The sequence below is a fragment of the Elephantulus edwardii genome, unplaced genomic scaffold (assembly GCF_000299155.1).
Source record: "Elephantulus edwardii isolate Elephantulus edwardi_28Jun2011 unplaced genomic scaffold, EleEdw1.0 scaffold00002, whole genome shotgun sequence".
NCBI classification, from domain to species: domain Eukaryota; kingdom Metazoa; phylum Chordata; class Mammalia; order Macroscelidea; family Macroscelididae; genus Elephantulus; species Elephantulus edwardii.
In genome coordinates, this window is record NW_006399752.1 from 2747543 (window position 1) to 2767173 (window position 19631).

Sequence of the window (19631 nt, forward strand, 5' to 3'; positions counted from 1 at the left end):
TCCAGCAATTCCACTGCTGGAAATATACTCTAAAGAAACTAGAGCTGTCAAACAAACAGATATATGCACACCCATGTTTACTGTTGTGTTATTCACAATAGCAAAGAAATGGAAGCAACCCAAGTGCCCATCAACAAATGAATGGATAGAAAAAATATGATATATTCATATAATGGAATATTATGCACTGAAAAACAAGGAGTTCATAAAATATCACACAGCCTGGGTGACCCTGGAGGACATTATGCTGAGTGACTCAGTCACAACAGGACAAATACTATATAATACAACTGTTATAAAATAGGACTGACATGAGGGTTTGAGGGAAACTAAGAAAAGAGGGGATAAATAATGAATACTGCATTGGAACAGATGAAGGAAAGAATTGCTTGAAAGGAATATATGATTAGGCATTGTATGTATGACAACAGCCCAGAATAAGAGGTACACTGCAAAGAGGACAGGATTGGGGGTCAGTAATTGGGCAGCAATGAATTAATAATGAAACCAAAAAAGTGAACTGGGGGAGGAGGAAGGAAGGGAGCAGGAGTAAAATGTGCAACAAAGAATAAATGAAAATCTAACTTTTCTGTAAATTTTTGTAAAAAACACAATTAAAATAAAAATTTTTATTTTCAAAAAGCCTCTTACTTCATCTTCTTTCCAATTCAACAAACTTTCATTGAGTCACTAAGTGTCAGATGCTCAAAAGAGAATTCTTATGTCTCTGTTTTGTAAGCACGTGTGTACACCGGCAGCAGCAGCGACAGTAGTAGCGGCAGCACAGAATGTTTTGTCCAACACCAGCATCCCAGAAGATGCTAAAGCTGCATCGATTTTAGAATCAAATAACTTACTGTAATGATGTTTAACTTCCATATCGGGACTCAAAGTTTAATTTGGCATATAATAGCCATAAAAAATCCTGCCACAAAGAAATCAGCTTTCCAGAGAGTTCATTTATAAATGATGCTTTCTTACAAAAACATCCAAGTCCCTTCCATATCTCTTCCTTTTCTACCTAGTTTGCTTCACTTCCAAAGAATCCATTCAATGTCCCCCTATTAGCTACCTAAATTACCTTGCTCATGCTACTCTTTTTATTTTATTGTCCAATTATTTTATTACAAGCTACCAGTTCTTTATTCAGGATTAATTAATCTATTACATTTTTTGCATTGTGGTTCTCAAGTTTTGCTGGGGCAAAGTGCATGATGGTGTCAATTGTTTTAGTTGCTAATTAATGCTTTCAAGAATATGCTAGGCATCTAATGATGATTAATAATAATCCTTTCACTTACCTATTCCTATTTTCTAAGGCAGTTACAGTTACAAGATGTCACACACACAGACACACATACACACCCCCCCCCGAAGTTGAGGCTAGAAGGATTTACACTCACATACTCTCCCACAATTTGCACAATGCAGTTAGATAAGTGATACTTATTTGCCACACAATTTTCAGTAAAATTAAATGTAAAGTCATTTTAAAACTTTCTCTAAATGATGAAGTTCTGAAGAGAGCTCGAAGTCATTTCACACTGATGCCTCTCATGCATCCTATTCTGTCCATCTGTGCACATACTGTTCATTAGATTAAAAACTGTTTATATGTTGCGTCCAAAAAAAATCAGTGCATCCTGGAACAATTTTAATAAATTCTTAACTCTCCTCTCTCCAACTCACAGCATTATCTCTCTTCTAGATCATTCACGTTGAAAGAAATCTTTTTGTCTACATGTATATTTCATTTCTATTATTAAACAGAACACTTATCACCCTAGCCTGAAAATGTGCACTAGTGTTACTCTATTAGAAACAAGTGCCTGCCCAGAAAAAATCCTATTTGTTTAACCATCTTCTTTCCAATTTATCTGTTCTCTTTACCTGGATCAGAACACATTTATCTTCATATCCTTGAGACAAAAAGGTGTATACTGAAGTGCATTAGAAGCCTGAATCTGCATGGATAATAAGATGCCCATGAGTCAATGGAATCAAAGCTGCAGTTAAGAATTAAAGGTTCAAATATAAACAGTCTTCCAAGTATCCTGAAAAACCTACAACCAGAAGATAAAATAGATGAATGGGATCTTCTAAGAATCAAATCCCTATGCACATCCAAAAACTTCTCCAACAGGGTGAAAAGCCACAGACTGGGAAAAAGAATTTGGTAATGACATATCAGATAAGGGACTTATATCTTGAATTTATATAATACTTGAGCACCACAACAAGATAAAGGTAAATAATCCAATAGAAAAATAGGCACAGGATATGAACAGACATTTCACCAAAGAAGACATTCAGATGGCTAACAAGCACATTAAGTTCAAAATCCCTAGCTCTAAGAGAGACGCAAATTAAAACAACTATGAGATATCACCTCACCCCAGTCAGAATAGCAAAAGAACAGCAAGCAACAAATGCTGGTGAGGTTGAGGAGAAACTGGAACCCTTATTCACTCTTGGTGGGAGTGTAAAATGGTGCAACCACTGTGGGATGGGGTATGGCTCTTTCTCAAAAAGTTGCAAATAGAGATACCATGTGACCCGGCAATTCCACTACCGGGAATATACCCCAAAGAGACCATAACTGACATCGAAGCATATATATGCACACCCATGTTCATGGCAGCTTTGTTCACAATAGCTTGGAAACAACCTAAAGGCCCATCAATAAACAATGGATAGAGAAGCTGTGGTATATTCACACAATGGAATACTATGCTGCATTGAAAAACAAGGAGGGGAGTTCTGGTGGCCTAGTGGCAAGAAGCTGCAGTGCAATCCCAGAGGCACACGGTTCAAATCCACCAGATGCTCTGCCGGGAAAGGAGGGACAATCTCCTCCTGTACCAATCAGATCCAATTTTACAGTACACACACACACACACAAATTAGGAAAAAAAAAGAAAATCAAGGAACTCATGCAATGTTATTCAAAATGGGTGACCCTGGAGGACCTTATGCTGAGTGAAGTATCTCAGTCACAAAAGGACAAATACTGCAAGGTGCCACTGTTGTAAAACAGGACTGACATTAGGGTTGGCAGGAGACTGAGAAAGATGGGTTCAATAATGTATTCTGCATTGAAACAGATGAGGGAGAAAACTGTGTAAAAGGGATATGTGATTGAGTAGTTTCTGTCATGATAGTAGTCCAGAGCGAAGGCTGCATAGTGGAGTAGACCTGGGGGAGAGTTTGTAAAACAATGAAAAAATTTTTCTTTTACTTTTCCAAGAGGGTAGTGTATTAGGGGGAGGGTTGGGAGGGGAGAAAAGTGCACAATGAATGAATGGAAACCCAAAGTCTCTGTAAATTTTCATTTAAATGAATAATTAATTTAAAAAAAAATAGGGGAAAAAAGAATTAAAGGTTCAAATAATAACAATCTATGTGTTGAGCACCAAAATATCTTTTCAGATAACCTTCGCATACATCGATTCATCAAGTCCTTCCAACAACCTTATAAACTAAGGTTATTAATTCCATTTTACAGATATGGAAACTGAGATTTGAGACAGAATAACTCATGTTAGTCATAAACCATAAGGGACAGAGTCATGAACCCCAGAGGTGAGGCTTCAGACTCAATCATCACACAAAACTATTCCTTACCCTCTTGCTTTGAACACATTTGGGAATAAAATTTAGAAACTACCCATGCTCTGGTGGTTGCTTCAGTGGCTTGGGGTAGGAATTGACTGAGTGGATCAAACACTAAATCTCTACAACTTCTGTCTCGATTAGCAACTGGTTGGTTACCTTCCTTTCTTTTCCTGTAACAATCTCAAGGGATAGTTTCCTTTTGTCCTGTTCTCATCTCAAATTACAGCTGTTGAACTGGAACGAACTCACAGCTGACTCTCAATTGAGTTTGTTGTTGTTTTGTACCATCCAGTCAGAACTGACTGATAGCTAACCCTCTACCGGGTTTTCAGAGGCAATGCATGGGGGCGGTATTGCCTATCGTTCTCCCACAGAGCAACTGGGATTGCAGCACAGTTTCTGACCACTAGGCCACCAGAGAGAGCTCCGTTTCCATTTGGCTTAAGAGGTTGGATTTAAACTGTTTTGGATATCAACAGTTTTTAATCTAATGGACAGTATGCGCAAAAACGAACAAGACAGGATGTATGAGTGAAGTCAGCCTGGACTTTGAATTGCATGGAAGGAGAATGCCCATTTTCTCCCTTGGAGCTGCCAGTAGATTTAAACCTTTGGATTAGTAGCAACCTCCATACTGACACAGTTTTGCCTCTTCTTTCCTAGCACTGAATGCTTCTAAGAATTCTTGTGGCTAGCATATGTTGAGAAAAAGACACAATGACAATATGACAGAAGAAATCAGACTATATTCCTAGAAGATGATTAGTTCTCTAAGCTTTCCAAACATTTTCTTCATGGGAGCACTTCCTTCTCCTTTTTACAACAGATGCATCATGGTAAGGCAAACGTAATCAGAAATACTTCAAAAGAAAACAAACCACTGTTCTTCGCTACTTACTCCACTTAAGGTAGCCAAGGTATAGGGAAGGCAGAGAAAGTCTGCTGGATGCAGGAACAAGCAGACAGGAGAATACTATCTGTTTTGGAATTTAAATGAGGAAGAGAAAGAAAAGGACGAAGAGGAGAGAAGGCAGAGGGCAAGGATTGAGAGGTAGAGGGAGGAGGAGAAGACACTTTTAGGCTCAATTTTTTCTTATTGTTGACTTTGCTATTTTAATTTCCTCTCATTTTACTATTTGAAAATTAGACCACAAAGTTTCCAACTTGAATTCTATCTTTATACAATCCCTTTTCCCTGCAAATAACCTCTATTTTAAACCAGCTTTGATTATCTCAAGACATTTTTCTCCTCACACAGGTAACAAAAGAAAGGCGTCTTACGAGGGCAGGGCATCTTTGATCTTCATGTGGGAAATGTCGTTGTAGAGGGCAATGGAAACCACCTCTTCCATGGGGCAGATGAGGCCGTACTCCTCACACCCATTTTCAATTACCAGAGGATCGGACTTGTGAGGGTCGAACATGATGTTGTTGGGAGTGACAATCATGACGCCTCCAACTACACCCTGCAGGAGAAACAGTCAGAACAGTCACCACAGACAGGCATGCTTTCAACAACCACTATACATGCTTTGTAATTAGCTAGTATGACCATTCCATTGGCTCTGTGACCCAAAGCATTAGTATTTTATATAGCCATCATACTTCTAAATGTGGGCCAAAAAAAGCACTGTGAGCTTCCATGTGGTGGGGCAGAAGGACACTCAGGAGACTGGACACTTGCCTTTCTCTGGCATTCACAGTGACCTTGGTTCTAGCACTGCCAGTGCAGCATCACAATTACAGCATGATGTTTGGTCATTGACGTGTGTCTCAGATTCTCCAGGTGCATGTCCGTAAAGTGAGAGGGGTTGCTCTAGATGTTTTCTAATCAAAACACTGCAAGTTTTCACCACAAGTCAATCAGATACATGATCTTGTGAGAAGGTTATGTGAAAAAAAAAGTCCTACTCTTTTGTCTAAAATGCTTACAAATTAATTCAGCAAAGACCCAACAAGGAGAACATTAAAAGTCATTTGTAGCCAAAACTGAATGTAACTGACCTATGGGAATCAAATACTTCCTGTCAGTTTTTCATACAATGGTGATATGTATCATGAAGCCAGACGTTATGTTATCACTATTTCAAATACTATCAGGGTTATCCATGAAGACAAGAGCTTCCAGACTAAGTAGTTGTTGTTAGGTGCCATTGCGTCAAGTGCAACCATACAACCAACAGATCTGAATCCTGTTCTATCCTGTGCCATGCATGAGCAGATGATTTTTACCAACAAAAATGTATTCTTTACAAGTTATAAGGTTAGAAGCCTATATTCAAGGCGCAGCTCGAGGGGGACACTTTTCCTTCATGTGTCTCCTGGAATCTTACAGAAGAACTAGATAACTCAAAGGAAAAAACAGTCACTCCCTGAGATCAAAAAATGTGAAGCTTGGTCATATCCCATTAGAGAGACCTTGATATTGAGGGAGTAATACTACCTGAAATAGCAGGATGCAGATGACGAACAATTTATTGTGTCCTCATAATAAGTTCATCAATCATTTGTGCAAGAAGTTTTGAAGTTTAGTAATATTTATTTTGGCATGTGAAAGGTATAAATGCATTTCAATAGCATGCTTTCCTATTATTCAGATCTTGACAAAGTATTATGAACACAGGAACTCATTTTACATAATGTTGCTTCTTCTTGAGACATTTACCAAAATTTGTATTTGTTCTTTGTAAAAAACATCAGCAATCAAAAAACTGTACAGCATGACACAGAAAATATTACTTTTGATTTCAGTATCATCACCAATAAACACAGAAAAATGTATAATTTTCCAGGTTAGGTGCTAAGCTTTTTCATTGTGTCTTTTAATTACTATTAGGGAGCTCTGTTGGCCTAACGGTGAAACCGCATGGCAATCCTGAAAGTATGCAGTTCAAATCCACCAGATGCTCTGCAGGAAAAGGATGGACAATCCTTTCCCATGGATTCAGTGCCTCTGTAAACCCACTTGAGGGTCAGCTTTGTGTCACTTCAGACTTGATGGTACTCAACAACAACAATTACTATTAATTAAAATACTGAAGTATGCTTCATTCAAGCAAAAAAAAAAATTGATGCCTTTGAACTGTGGTGCTGGTGAAGAGTAATGACTAGTCCATGAACTGCCAAAAGAGTAAGCAAGTTTGTCCTGGAGGAAATGAAACCAGGGTGCTTCTTAGAGGTGCAGATGGTCACACTTATCTCACAGACTTTGGGTATGCTGTCAGGAGTGACTAGTCCTTGGAAAAAGACATGCACGGAAAGCTAGACCCTCAACAGGATAGACTGACACAGTGACTACAATAATGGATCTGAACTGATCATATATTGTAAGGATGGTACAGGACAGGCAAAGTCTGGATCTGCTGTTCACAGGGTTGCTATGAGTTATGGTTGACTCGACAGTACCTAACAACCACCAGCACCACCATATTGATTAAGTTTAATTACTGTTCTTATTTTATAGAGAAGGAAAATGGAAGCTTGTTGTTGTTTTGTGGTGTTGAGTTGGTTACGACTCATAGCAACTCTACGAACAATATCCTTGAACAGTGCCCTGTCCTGAGCCAATCTCAGTCTCTGGCACACCTATCCCTACTGCCACAGTCACTGTGTGAATCCATCACAACTAGTGTCACCCCCTTCTGTACGGACCCTTTATCCTCCCAAGCATGATGTCCTTTCTAGAAGGAATAGTACCTCCTGGCATCATGTCCAAAGTATGTGAGATGGAGTTTCAAACTCTTTGCCTCCAAGGAGCAACCTGCTTTCATCCTCTCCAGAGTAAACCAGGGTATTCTCTGGAAGTCCATGGTATGTTAAATACTCACCTCCAGCAATACAACTGAAAAGTATTGATTTTTCTTCCATCATCCTTATTCACTGTCCAATTCTCAGATATACAGAAAGTAATTGAGAAGACCATGTCCTGGATCAGGCACACCTCGGTCTCTAGTCTGACACTGCTGCTCTTCAGCACTGTGGTGAGGTCCCTGACAGAAGACTTTCCTAAAACAATTAGTCTTAATTTCCCGACTGCTGGTGTCAATAGTTTTGATTGTTGACCTGAATAAGATGAAATTGTTAACAACATCAATCTTTTCTCCATCTATCATGATGCTGTCATTTGGCCTGGTGGTAAGAATCTTGGTTTTCTTGATGTTGAGATGCAATCCATATTGAAGACTTCAGTCCTTGACCTTCTGCAGCAAAGGCTTCAAGTCCTTCTCACTTTCAGTAAGAAAGGTTGTATTCACTCAAAATTCAGGTTGTTGATGAGTCCTCCTCCAATCCTGATGTCACATTCTTCTTCATAAAGCTCAGCCTCCCAGATGATCTGTTCTGCATATAGATTGAAAAGTTATGGAGAAAGGATACATTCCCAACATACTCCTTTCTTAATTCTGAACCACGTAGTGTTCTCTTCACTCTGCACGCACAGCTGTTTCCTGGTATAGGTTTTGCATGAGCACAATCAAGTATTCTGGGATTCTCATTATTCTCAAGATTAGCCATAATTTGTTGTGAGCTACATAGTCAAAAGTCTTTGAATAGTCAATAAAACACAAATGGACATTTTCTGGTACTCTGCTTTCAGCTAATATCTATCACACATTGGCAATGATATTTCTAGAGCTACAGTCTCTTCTAAACCCAGCTTGTATTTAAGGCATTTCGCTTTCAATGTCTTTTCTAGTCTTTTTTGGATAACCTTCAGCAAGATTTTGCATGCATGTGTTACTAGTGATATTGTTTATTAGTGATATTATTCAATGATTTCTGCACTCTGTTGGATCATTTTTTGAGAATGGGAATAAATATTAATCTCTTCCATTCAGACAACCAGGCAGATGTCCTGCAGATTTCTTGGCATAACCTGGTGAGTACATCCAGAGCTACATCTGTTTGTTGAAAAATGCCAGTTGGTATTCCATCAATTCCTGGGACCTTATTTTTCACCAACTCTTTCAGAGCATCTTGGAATCCCCCTTTATTATCATTGTTACTTGAACATATGCTATTTCATGAAATTCATCTATTCTCAGCCAATTCTTTTCAGTACAGTGACTCTGTGTTCTTATTTTATAGAGGAGGAAAACAGCAAGCTTAGAAAATATAAATATCATGCCAATGGAGAAGTCTGTTGCAAAGGACATCTTTAAGCTGCTGAAGAGCAAGAATATGATTTTGAGAACTAAGGTGCATATGATGAATGCCATGCATGTAAAAGTCTGACAGTGAATAAGGAAGACCACAGAAGAACTGATGTCTCTGAACTGTAGTGTCAGTGAAGATACTGAACATATCCTAACTACCAAAAGAACAAACAAATCTATGTTGGAAGAAGTGCATCCAGAGGCAAGGATAAAAAGAGTTCATCTCACATACTACAAGCATGTTGTCAGGAGAGTCAAGTCTCTGGAGAAAGACGTCACCTTAGTAGAGAGGCAGTGAAAAATATGATGGATTGACCCAGTGCCTACAACAATGGGCAAAGCACAAATGAGATTGTAAAAGGACAGTGCAGAGAGGAGCAGTATTTCAGTGTGTTGTAATCTAAGTTCACCATGAGTCACCGTAGACTGGATGACCCAATCAACACAATAGCAGTTCTACAGATGAGGAAAACTGAAGCTCATAAAATATTAACACCATACCTGTGATCTCAGAGATAATGGCTGACAGAGTTGGAATTCAAATTCATTGAGTCTAACTCTAGAATTTGTTAAATATTTACAATACTGCATTCCTACAACTGAAGGATCAAGAACTAAAAGATACAATACTTAATCCAAGGTCACAAAGAAGCCCATTTTGACTCAAGGGTCACATTGCTTCAATAAGTAAAACATGAGGCATCTTAAATGAAGACTACTGGGCACTAGCCCAATAACAGACTAAGATATTTTAATGTAACAACTCTTCCAGTAATTTGGAACAGCATTTAATTTTCCACAGATTCCCAGAAAGGGATGCAAACTGCACTGTTACATACCTTTCCATCAGTGAAGTATCGACAATTCATTTTTAAAAATTTTACGACTCCTGGCTCATCTTCCTCAGATGTAGATGATAAAACTCGTTCAATGGGTTTTAAGGCCTTTCTTGCTAAGTCAGCATCCTATAGAAAGTAAAAATTTACCAAAGAAAACAATGTAGTTACGTAAAGTATTTTTTTCTGGATTTAATTTGAACAGTTTATTTTTTTAAAAAAAATATTATTCTTTCATTGTTGCACATTTTCTTCCCCCTTCACCTCTCCCCCAGCCCATTCTGCAATGTACTTCTTGTTCCAGACTGTTGTCATACATATAATACCGAATCATATATTCCTTTCAGATTGCCTTCCCCTCATCTGTTCCAATGGAGTGTTCATTATCTATCCACTCTTTTCCTATTCTCCTCCCCTAATTTGTATACTTTAAAAGGGCCCAAATCCTTTGCCTTTCAAAAATAACCCAAATCACTCTAAGATAAAATGGATGAGTACAAATAAAGTCCCAGTGTCATCAGGAATTTAATTTCATAATTTTACCATAGTCATGCACATCTGACTTTGAGGTCTAAGTGTGAGCAGACTTCTCTTGCTTGATTAGGATGTGTCCTAATGACAAATTACTTTACCTACTTATTTGAGGAAAATTTTAGATGTAACCTTATGAGAAATACCATGTAGAATTGTATAATTCACAAAAAAAGGTCTTTTTGATAAGAATGAGTCTCAGTGCACGAAAGACATACATACAGGCAGCTTGTCATATTCTGCATCTGATGATGAAGGAGAGACAGTAGCACCAGGGCTAGATGATGATAACCTTAAGGTACTGGCAGGGAAGTTGGCATCTGGCACAAAAAGGACCTGAGAATGGAAAAAGAAATGCTGAGTAAGTAAGAAGAATAAGGCAAGCCACTAGCCGATGCTCGTACACTGTGTGATGCTAGGCCTTTGCTTAAAACCCAACTGGATTTCATGCATCTCATCAGCTAGGTGGGTCTTCCAGACTAATCTATGGAACAATACTCAGCAGTATAAGAATGCATGTTGCGAGAAGTTATTGAACACAATTTTAGACACTGCAAGTGCTTACAAAAGAGCAAAGTGGTAGTATTTAGGGCAAGTCATGTGAGGCTGGTGTGTTCATGTGAGTGAAGCCTTGAAGAGTAAGTAGGATTGGATATGCAGGGAGGAAGAACCTTCTAGGGAAGGGGTCGTATTCAAGGGAATAGAGGAAAGAGAAGCATAGCACGCTCCTCCAGGTAGCAATGGAACATATCAAGGCTGGAAAACTCCAAGCAGACTATGTGCTAAAGTAAGAAAAGTCCTTAAGTGAAGCATCATACAAGGAAATAGCAATACAATAATTATAGCGTTTTATTCATCTGTGTCTAAGTTATGCAAAAACAAAACAAAAACCAACAGATTGCTTAAAACAGTCTCCCTCTAAAAGAAGTCCTGATTCCTCAATGTTAATTTTATCCTGCCTCCCAATACTCTTTTAATGAGACATGCTACATTTTGGTGTACAGCAAACATATTCTTAAAATAACAGTCTTTAATATCAGAAAACTTACGTAAAAGCTAATCATAAAACCCACTGATCAATATTGTTTTTCACTGTCTCTATTCCTTTTCTCTCTTTTACCATTAGTCATTTCCACTTGAAGCTAACCAAGAAAAACTAGAGGCAACAATAAAATATGCAATAAAAAAAAGTAGAAAAGTCAAAGTCAAGGAGAAAGAAATGAGTACTGACTATTACTGAAAAGAAGGGTCTCCAAAATCACCACTGAGGGTTGGGCTAAAACTGACTGAGTTTCCAACCAACCAATAGAGAGAAAGAATTAATTATTTTAGCCAATTAGTCAAGAATTCCATTTTCATAAAAAAAAAAACAAAACACCAGTTTCTCAGAAGGGCAAGCATTTTCCCATGAGATTTCATTGATGGGCAAGGTCCAATGGTGATTAATGTTAAAAAACATGATGCATGAGAATGATTTTATGAAACACAATATGAATAGTGTGAAATACAATGTATATGAACTTCATAAGCAAATAAATTTTTTTTAAAAAAAAGAAGGAGTGGGGTGGGAAGTGTCTTGGCCTGACCTGAACGTGAACTATTGAACTATTAGGACTCAACGCACGCACAGTGAATACAACAGTTTGCTATTCTTCAGTTCTGGTATCAGTGGCAAAACCACCAAAATTCAATTCTATAAAAGCAACTTTACAATGGGCTCGAAATGGTTTGGTTTGAGTGTAAAGCTGGCTTATCCTTCATATTTCACAGAGACAAATAAGTGAATGGCCAAGTCTTTTTTTTTTAATCTGAGATTTTAAAATGTATTAGGCAATACAAGTTGTGCATTCTAAATGACAAATCAACAGGGTAATTCTTTGCTTACTAGTTGTGTGATAGACAGTTGATATCTGAAAACTGGGAAGCTCTGTTACAACACAGAAGGGAGCCCAGGTCATGGGCAAGGGTGCTACTGTCCTACTACTGCTCATGGTAAAAAATTCTGCATTTATTTCAATACATAAGGCAATGAAGATCTGAGGTGCTAAAAGTCTTTAGAGTAAGGCTGTCAACCTTAGCTTTTTTTCTCCAAGTATGTATTTTTTAAAAAGTCATACAAATTGCAAAAATTATATTCTTTGTCTTCTAAATTAAAAAAAATACTTTCATAGATCCTCAAATATCAGAAGCATTGTAGATCCTTGAAATATCAGAACTTAGGACCAAACACAGGATCTTATGGGGGAAAAATAATTATGCCTCATTTCTTTAAAGTTTTTCTGAATTTTTATTTTTTAAAGCAATAAATTTAGAGTAAGATTTTAATTTAATCAGTGCTCAGATAACATCTTCTGAAAATCACCTTTCCCATCTGACCACTGATCTGGCCAGACCAGTTTTCTTTCCCGCCTCAAAGTGATCATCAAAACCAGTCTCCAGAAGGGTGAGCCTCAAATTTTCCAGAAACAAAGTAGCTAAAACCGGTTTTGATTCATCAGATCAAATGAAATGACAAGGCTCCAGGTATAAAGACAGAGTATTGAAAAATCTTTGAAAGTAAAAGGTTACTTAAGTTTCCAAAACTTCCCTTCAATGTATTTCATTCTTCTTGACTCTATCTTTGACAGCAAAATCATGATTACTTACGCAACTTGAAATATAAATAGCATGTAACTAGTTCTACATGGACCAGATAGCACTGGAGGGAGTGGAATGATATACTAATAATATAGCCCAGAGATCAGGAAAATGAGGCCCAAAGATGACAGTGACTTGCCCAGGCCATATACTTGCTACAAAACACACAGAAACAAACATGCAGGCTCTTATTTTTGGGGGGTACTTGGGGCACTTTTGCTATTTTGTTAGGCTGTCTCTATATGTTGTTGTTTATTGCCTTTGAGTCGAGCACAACACATAGCAACCCTATGAACAAAAGAAAGGCCTGAAGCCCCTCTACAACTATTGACATTTATCAGAGTTCATAGAGTTACCAGAGGCATGTTGTTTAGGAAGTGGGTGCCACTCCTGCTTCTAAGTAGCATATTAAAATAGTTGCTACACTTCCTATTTGACATTATTCCAGTATGCTGTTCCTTCAAGCACCAGACCCACTGTGGTTGAGTGAGTTCTGACTAATGGCAACCCTCCACTGGATTTCCACGGTTTCATCTTTCTCCATCGGAGCAGCTGGTGGATTCAACCTATTGCTCTTGTAGTTAGCAGCCTAGTAACATAACATAGCACACTAATAAGATCCAGGGATCCTATTTCTAGATACAGAGACATATGCGCACACAAACACCAAAAAACACACAAGGAATAACCAGAAATGGAATTATTTTATTTAGTTCCAATGACTACAGATTTTAACTGCAGATTAGTAAATCCAATACTATTCTATGCAGCAATACCTTGAATTACACAGTAAGTCCAACAGTGAAGGAAATGAAGCTTTGTTAAATTTTTTTAGAAATGAAATATTATTACTATTTGAAAAGTATTAACATATATTTGCCCCAATTACCTGGCATGGACAGTTTACCAAGTCCTCTTTTTTAAGAACACAAATAGCAAACAAAATGGCCAACTTGTGTCCTTGTTGGCTGCATGATCTTGAAAGAAATACAAAGAATATCATCACTACTGCCTGAATCATGCTGTGATTAAACATAGCAATAATTACCTTGAAAAATGTAAATACCACTAAAATATGGAGAAAGAAGTTTTGGTAGCACAATGGTTAAGTACTTAGCTCATAACTAAAAAGGTCAGTGGTTAGAGTTTCTCAGGAGCTCTATTGAAGAAAAGATCTGATCACCTGTTCCTGTGAAGAACACAGTCTGTGAGGCAGAGCTACTCTGTCTTAGCAGGTTGCTTGAGTTGGAACTGACTTCATGGTACACAGCATCACCACAACGTGGAGACAAAGAATGATGTTCTAGCAAATGAACAGTGACATCCAGACAGGCTCACAGAGCTCTATGAGCCCTAGGGATGGGATTGGAATGCTTGACCTGAACAAAGATTCTCCAATCCCTGAACTGCTTACTTTGTTAACCGAACATTAATAGTAATAATAACATTTATTGCTATAAAAGAACATTGCTGTTGTTGTTAGGTGCCATTGAGTACAGTACAACTCATAGTGACCCTATGAATAGAGGGTCCAAACCCTGTCCTATCCTGTGCCATCTTCACACTTTCCGACAAACTGGAGCCCATTGCAGTCTCCACTGTGTTCATAGGGTTTTCAGAGGCCTGTTGTTTACAGAGTGGATGGCCAATCCTGTCTGTCTTAATCCCAGTCTGTCTTAATCTGTGAGCTCTACTAAAAGCTGTCCACCATGGGTAACTCTTACGGCATTTGACACACCAGTGGCACAGCTTTCAGTACCACAGCAAATCACAAATTACCTCAGTCCAGCAAACTGACAGACAAGGCTGTACCAATCAGAACAACGTTCTACCCACGCATAATAAACTACTGATTTAATGTGTATCTCTAATAGCAACTGAGTCTTTACATCAGCTCTAACAGGAAACTCTTGGGCAGGACCCCACCAACTTTCAATCACAAAGGCATATAATAGTGTTATCATAATATTAATATGTTAATAATAAAAGTGCAAGCAGAGTGCTTCTTGTAGACAGAGATGAGTAAAACTTTGTCTCACGTGCTTTGAGCATGTAGAGATATCATTCTGAGAAAGTTAAAGGGTCAGGGAAAAAGAGGAAGACCCCCAGTGAGATGGACTGATACAGTGATAACAACAATGGCCTTCAGCATACCAGAGACTGTAAATATAGGGCAAGGTTCAGATGTGTAGTTTAAAGGGTCACAATGAGTTGCTGTCAACCTGATAGCACCCAACACACATGAATGTAGTTTTTAAAAAGTGGAAATATAAGTGTATCTCACACCTATGAAAAGTTGAATTGGCAAAGGTATGTGATAGATAGATAGATGTACCAATGACAAAGAAAGAAGAGCAGATCAAGGTGCTCATATACAATCAAAACCCCTGTGGGATCTGATTTCTTGGTTTGGAGGCTTAAGGTCATAGTTGGTTTTGGTTTTTTTTATGGTGAGAAAAATTTATACTTAGAATTAGCCAGCTGGACTCAGTTTAGATGACCTCAATTTTGTTGGTAACATCCAAAGCATCATAGTCAGGAGTAAGTCAAACATAGGCCTTCTTCTCTCCATCAGGCCTAATCAAAGTGTTGACCTTGGCCACATCAATGTCACAGAGCTTCTTTACAGCTTGATTTGGTGCTTGTTGGCCTTGACATCCACAATGAACACAAGTGTGTTGTTATCCTCTATCTTCATGGCTGACTCAGTGGTCAGGGGAAATTTGATGATGGCATAGTGGTCAAGCTTGTTTCTCCTGGAGGCACTTTTCGGGGGGTATTTGGGCTGCCTTCGGAGTCTCAGTGTCTTAGGCCACCAGAAGGAGGGTGACGTGCAGATCATCTTTTTTTTGGGCTGTGGACGCCCTTCAAGACTGCCTTCTTGACCTTTAATTCCTTTGCTTTGGCTTCATTTTGGGAAGGACAGGGGATTCCTTCTTTGCTTTCAGCGCCACCTTCGTAGAAAAGAAGGTCATAGTTTTATGGGCTATCCAGTTAATAGGTCTGAGAGCATACTGAGTGTTTCTGTTCTATCTCCCACTTCTTTTTGAAGTGCCTGGGGTCTTAATAGTTTTCAAGCAGCCATCCAAGGCACATCAATGGCTCTTTATATACCTGGAGCAGAAGAGGAAGGAGAATCAAGAGTAGTAGGAGGAAATGGGATGTGTGGTTAAGGAGCTGCTTCCATGAGCAAGTGTCTTTTTTAGCTTGAGACCAAAAGAAGGGGATGATGGCTGGCTAATATTATGGAACATTCTGATGAAAATTTGATAGAAGAATCCTGATCAAAAAGGGGCAAATGCCCAAGAGAAATTACAAATCCTCACAGACTGTAGACTTTCTGGAGTCATGGAGGATGGATACATCCCTGCTAGTAATGAGATAATCAATCTATTTAAATCTCAAACAAAAAAAAAATACCTTCTGAAGTCTTCTTATAATAAAACAATAGCTTAACTAGTAAAAATGGCTTACCTTGGTAATTATGCTTTTTGAATAAGTATCTATATAAGATCAGAGGTAACAGAAACTTGGGATCCATAGGGAGTAGTGAGTGTATGGTAATGTATGAAGAACAAGCCAGAAAAGGAGGCTAAGAGTGGTCACACAACTTGAAGAATCCAATCAACAGGAGTACACAAACAACGCCAGTACAATGATTATACATGTTAAAAAACAGGTCAACTGCTGTATGTTTTCCTATGTATATTCTCAAAACAACAAGAATAAACAAAAAAAAAGGAAAAAAGAATTTCATTGTACACCAAAAAAACCAAACAACAGCCATCAGATTAGTTCCGACTCACGGCAAGCTTCCACAGGGTTTCCAAGACAGACTGCCTACCTTTTTGTCACAGGGTAGCTGGTGGATTTGAACTGCTGATTTTTTGGTCTGCAGTTTGATAAGCTAAGCACTAAATTTTCTGGGTTAATCTAGAGTGACAAAACTGTAGATTCTGTCGATTTCATTCAGTTAAACAAAATACCAAAAACATGGGGGAAAATGACAGTCTTTTGTTGATGACTCTTTTTCAACCACTGGTCCAAATAAAGACAGAACTCCAAAGATTTTACTTAATTTAAAATGAACAGTGACCACAATATATGCCAAAAGTGGACTACACTGAAATTTGTAATTCTTAATTTTCTATGTTATTGTCTAAAGGAAAAAAAGTTATATTGAACATCTCTAGATGCTCTATTATTGTTGTTATGTACTGTTGAGTCAAAATCAATTCCTAGCTGATCCTACAGTGAGTTTTCAGAAGGAGAGAGCTGGAGAGGGGACTGTCCATGCTTCTCCCATAGAGCTGCTGGAGGATTCGTACCTCCTGCCTTTGAGTTGGCAGCACAACCCATTGCCACTAAGCCACCAGAGCTCCTCAGGGAATACACAGTACATAAACTAGTAACCACTGTAATAATCTCAATCATTTGCAAAGCATTGATCTCTGAGCAGCCTAATTTTACATATAGTTGGATTTAGAGGAAAGAAAAGATTTAACTAATGCACATTATCATCAACGATAATTTTTCACACTAAAAGCAAGGTTTAAAAATGGCTGATAAAATAAAGCTTTTAAGTACAGAATTTCTAAAATTTTATTTTACAAGAACATCATTACCTGGCCTGGAACAATGGTGTGAGTGAAAAGTTTATTCAGTTCTACTAATTTATTCGGGGTGATGTTAAACTTCAGTGCTATGGAGTTGAGGGTATCCTGGCTTCCCGCCTAGAATAATCAAATAAAAAATATTCATTAAACAAAGAAAAAAATTATTTTTAGACAATATTAATCTACCCACAATATGAGATAAAAGAGCTCCATCTAAGCATATTATGAGAGAGAAAATTCTTGTAATTCTTTTGTGCAAGAAAACCACATAAAAACAAATTCCTCAATACAATTCATGTCTGGTTCTCCGATCTTCAAATTTCACTGCCCAGATATGTTGTTATTGTTATGTGCTGTAAAGTTGCTTGCGACTCATAGCAACCCTATGTACAACAGCACTAAACTCTGTTCTGTCCTGTGCCAATTGCAATGTCTCCAATACACCCATCCAGATTATCCCAGTCACTGAATCAATCCACCTCATAGAGGGCCTTCCCCTCCTGCGCTGTCCCTCCACCCTACCAAGCATGATGTCCCTCTCCACCAACTGATCCCTCCTTACAACATGTCCAAAGTATGTTTGATGGAGCCTCAGAATCCTTTCCTCCAAGGAGCCGCCCAATTTAACCCTCTCCAGGATGAATGTTTGTTTTCCTAGCAGTCCATGGTACCCTCAATACTCTTCTCCAGAACCAAAGCTCAAAAGCATCAACTCACCTTCTATCCTCCCTAGTCATTGCCCAGGCATAGATTTCTTTTTTCTTTTTTGGATGTGTGTGTGTGTGTGTGTGTGTGTGTACCATCAAATCAAATCTGACAGGTATAGGAGGAGCTTGTTCCTCCTTCTCCAGCAGAGGATCTGGTGGATCCAGGTATAGATTTCTAAATGTGCTTTGGCAACACATAGGCATGTAAGGCAGATGTCCATGAAGTATAATAATAATAAAAGAACTGCACAATGAAAAGCAGCAAACAAATACACAGCAATCGGGTAAGTAGAATCAATTTTTATATTCCAATTGTCTGTCTACTTGGTCACTAAATTTTAAACTGAAGGTCTACTCATGGAAGGTCATTTTCTTCAGTGAACATGGGGCTTGACATACTGAGAGCCCTCAAGCACTTGACAGCTGCAAGCATACTGTCGAAAACAAACTGGAAAGAAATTCAGATTGTTGTGGTTGTTGTTAGGAGACATCGAGTCAAGTATGACTCATAGCAACCCTATGAACAATAGCTCTAAGCCAAGTCCTATCCTGTGCCATCTTCACACCTGCTGACACATTAGAACAAGTATTCATTGTTATGAACAATTATTGTCAAATGCAAATGACAATTTTCTATGGACAGTCCAACTTACTATCATTCTCTAAATCTATAAAAGCTGTGATAAACAAACAAAAAAAATACTCTTAAATTTTTTACGATAGAGAAGAGAAAGAGGAGGAGGAGTATTTTTATAACTTCCTAATCAGAAAGCTCTACCCAGAAAGAAGTGTGTTGTCTGTGGTCAGCTTGCAAATCTAAGATGGACTCACCAGATGAACCTGGTTCGTGGTAGGTAACGTTAGTGCATGTGACTACAAGTTCTCATCTACAGTCCTGTGTCAAGACTGCATCAAGCTGTGTCTGTAAGTAGAAATGGCTATGCCAGATGAACTTTAGATTAGGTGGAGAGATGGAGGATGCTGCAGGAAGAGGAGGACTGACTTGGGGAAAGGTAGAGGCACAGAAGTAGAACTGAATGTATCAACCAGCTGAACTGCATCAAACAATACATTATAGTTAAGGGAGAAGTCCTGAGTGGTGCAAACAGTTATCCCTACATAGTTACAGAAAAGTAACTGGCATTTTGTAAAGTAATAGTAAAGCTGGCATTTAGATTAGAATCTAGCAGAGGCACTGAAGAAGAAAATACTGAAGAAGTAATACAATCTGCTTCCATAAAGATAACAGCCAATATAACATTCTGGAGCAGTTCTGCACTGTGGAACATGGGGCCACCATGAGTCAGAGGTGACTCAATGGCAACTGATTACCGTTACAACTAAAGTGGCTTCAAAGTCTTATTTTTCTATTTTTTTTTAATCACTGAAAATGTCAATAAACAATATATGCCTCAACTTCTAGAGTAAGTAAAATCAACTCTTTAAAATGAAAAAAAAAATGTTCACATAGATACTTTCCCCATATCACATATTTATATATTATGTGGTGATTACGTTGTTGTTGTTGTTATGTGC

At 38.2% G+C, this 19631-nt stretch overlaps 1 protein-coding gene across 1 annotated transcript in view; it reads right to left on the minus strand.

The window, feature by feature from the left end:
• Positions 1 to 19631, minus strand: part of NCOA7 (nuclear receptor coactivator 7) — a 146635-nt gene that overhangs the window by 78969 nt on the left and 48035 nt on the right. The window contains exons 4-7 of the mRNA XM_006879141.1: positions 17398 to 17505; positions 10358 to 10471; positions 9608 to 9733; positions 4897 to 5081 (exon numbers count right to left, since the gene is read on the minus strand). Coding sequence (XP_006879203.1) covers positions 4897 to 5081; positions 9608 to 9733; positions 10358 to 10471; positions 17398 to 17505 — 533 coding nt within the window. The remainder of the gene's footprint in view (positions 1 to 4896; positions 5082 to 9607; positions 9734 to 10357; positions 10472 to 17397; positions 17506 to 19631) is intronic.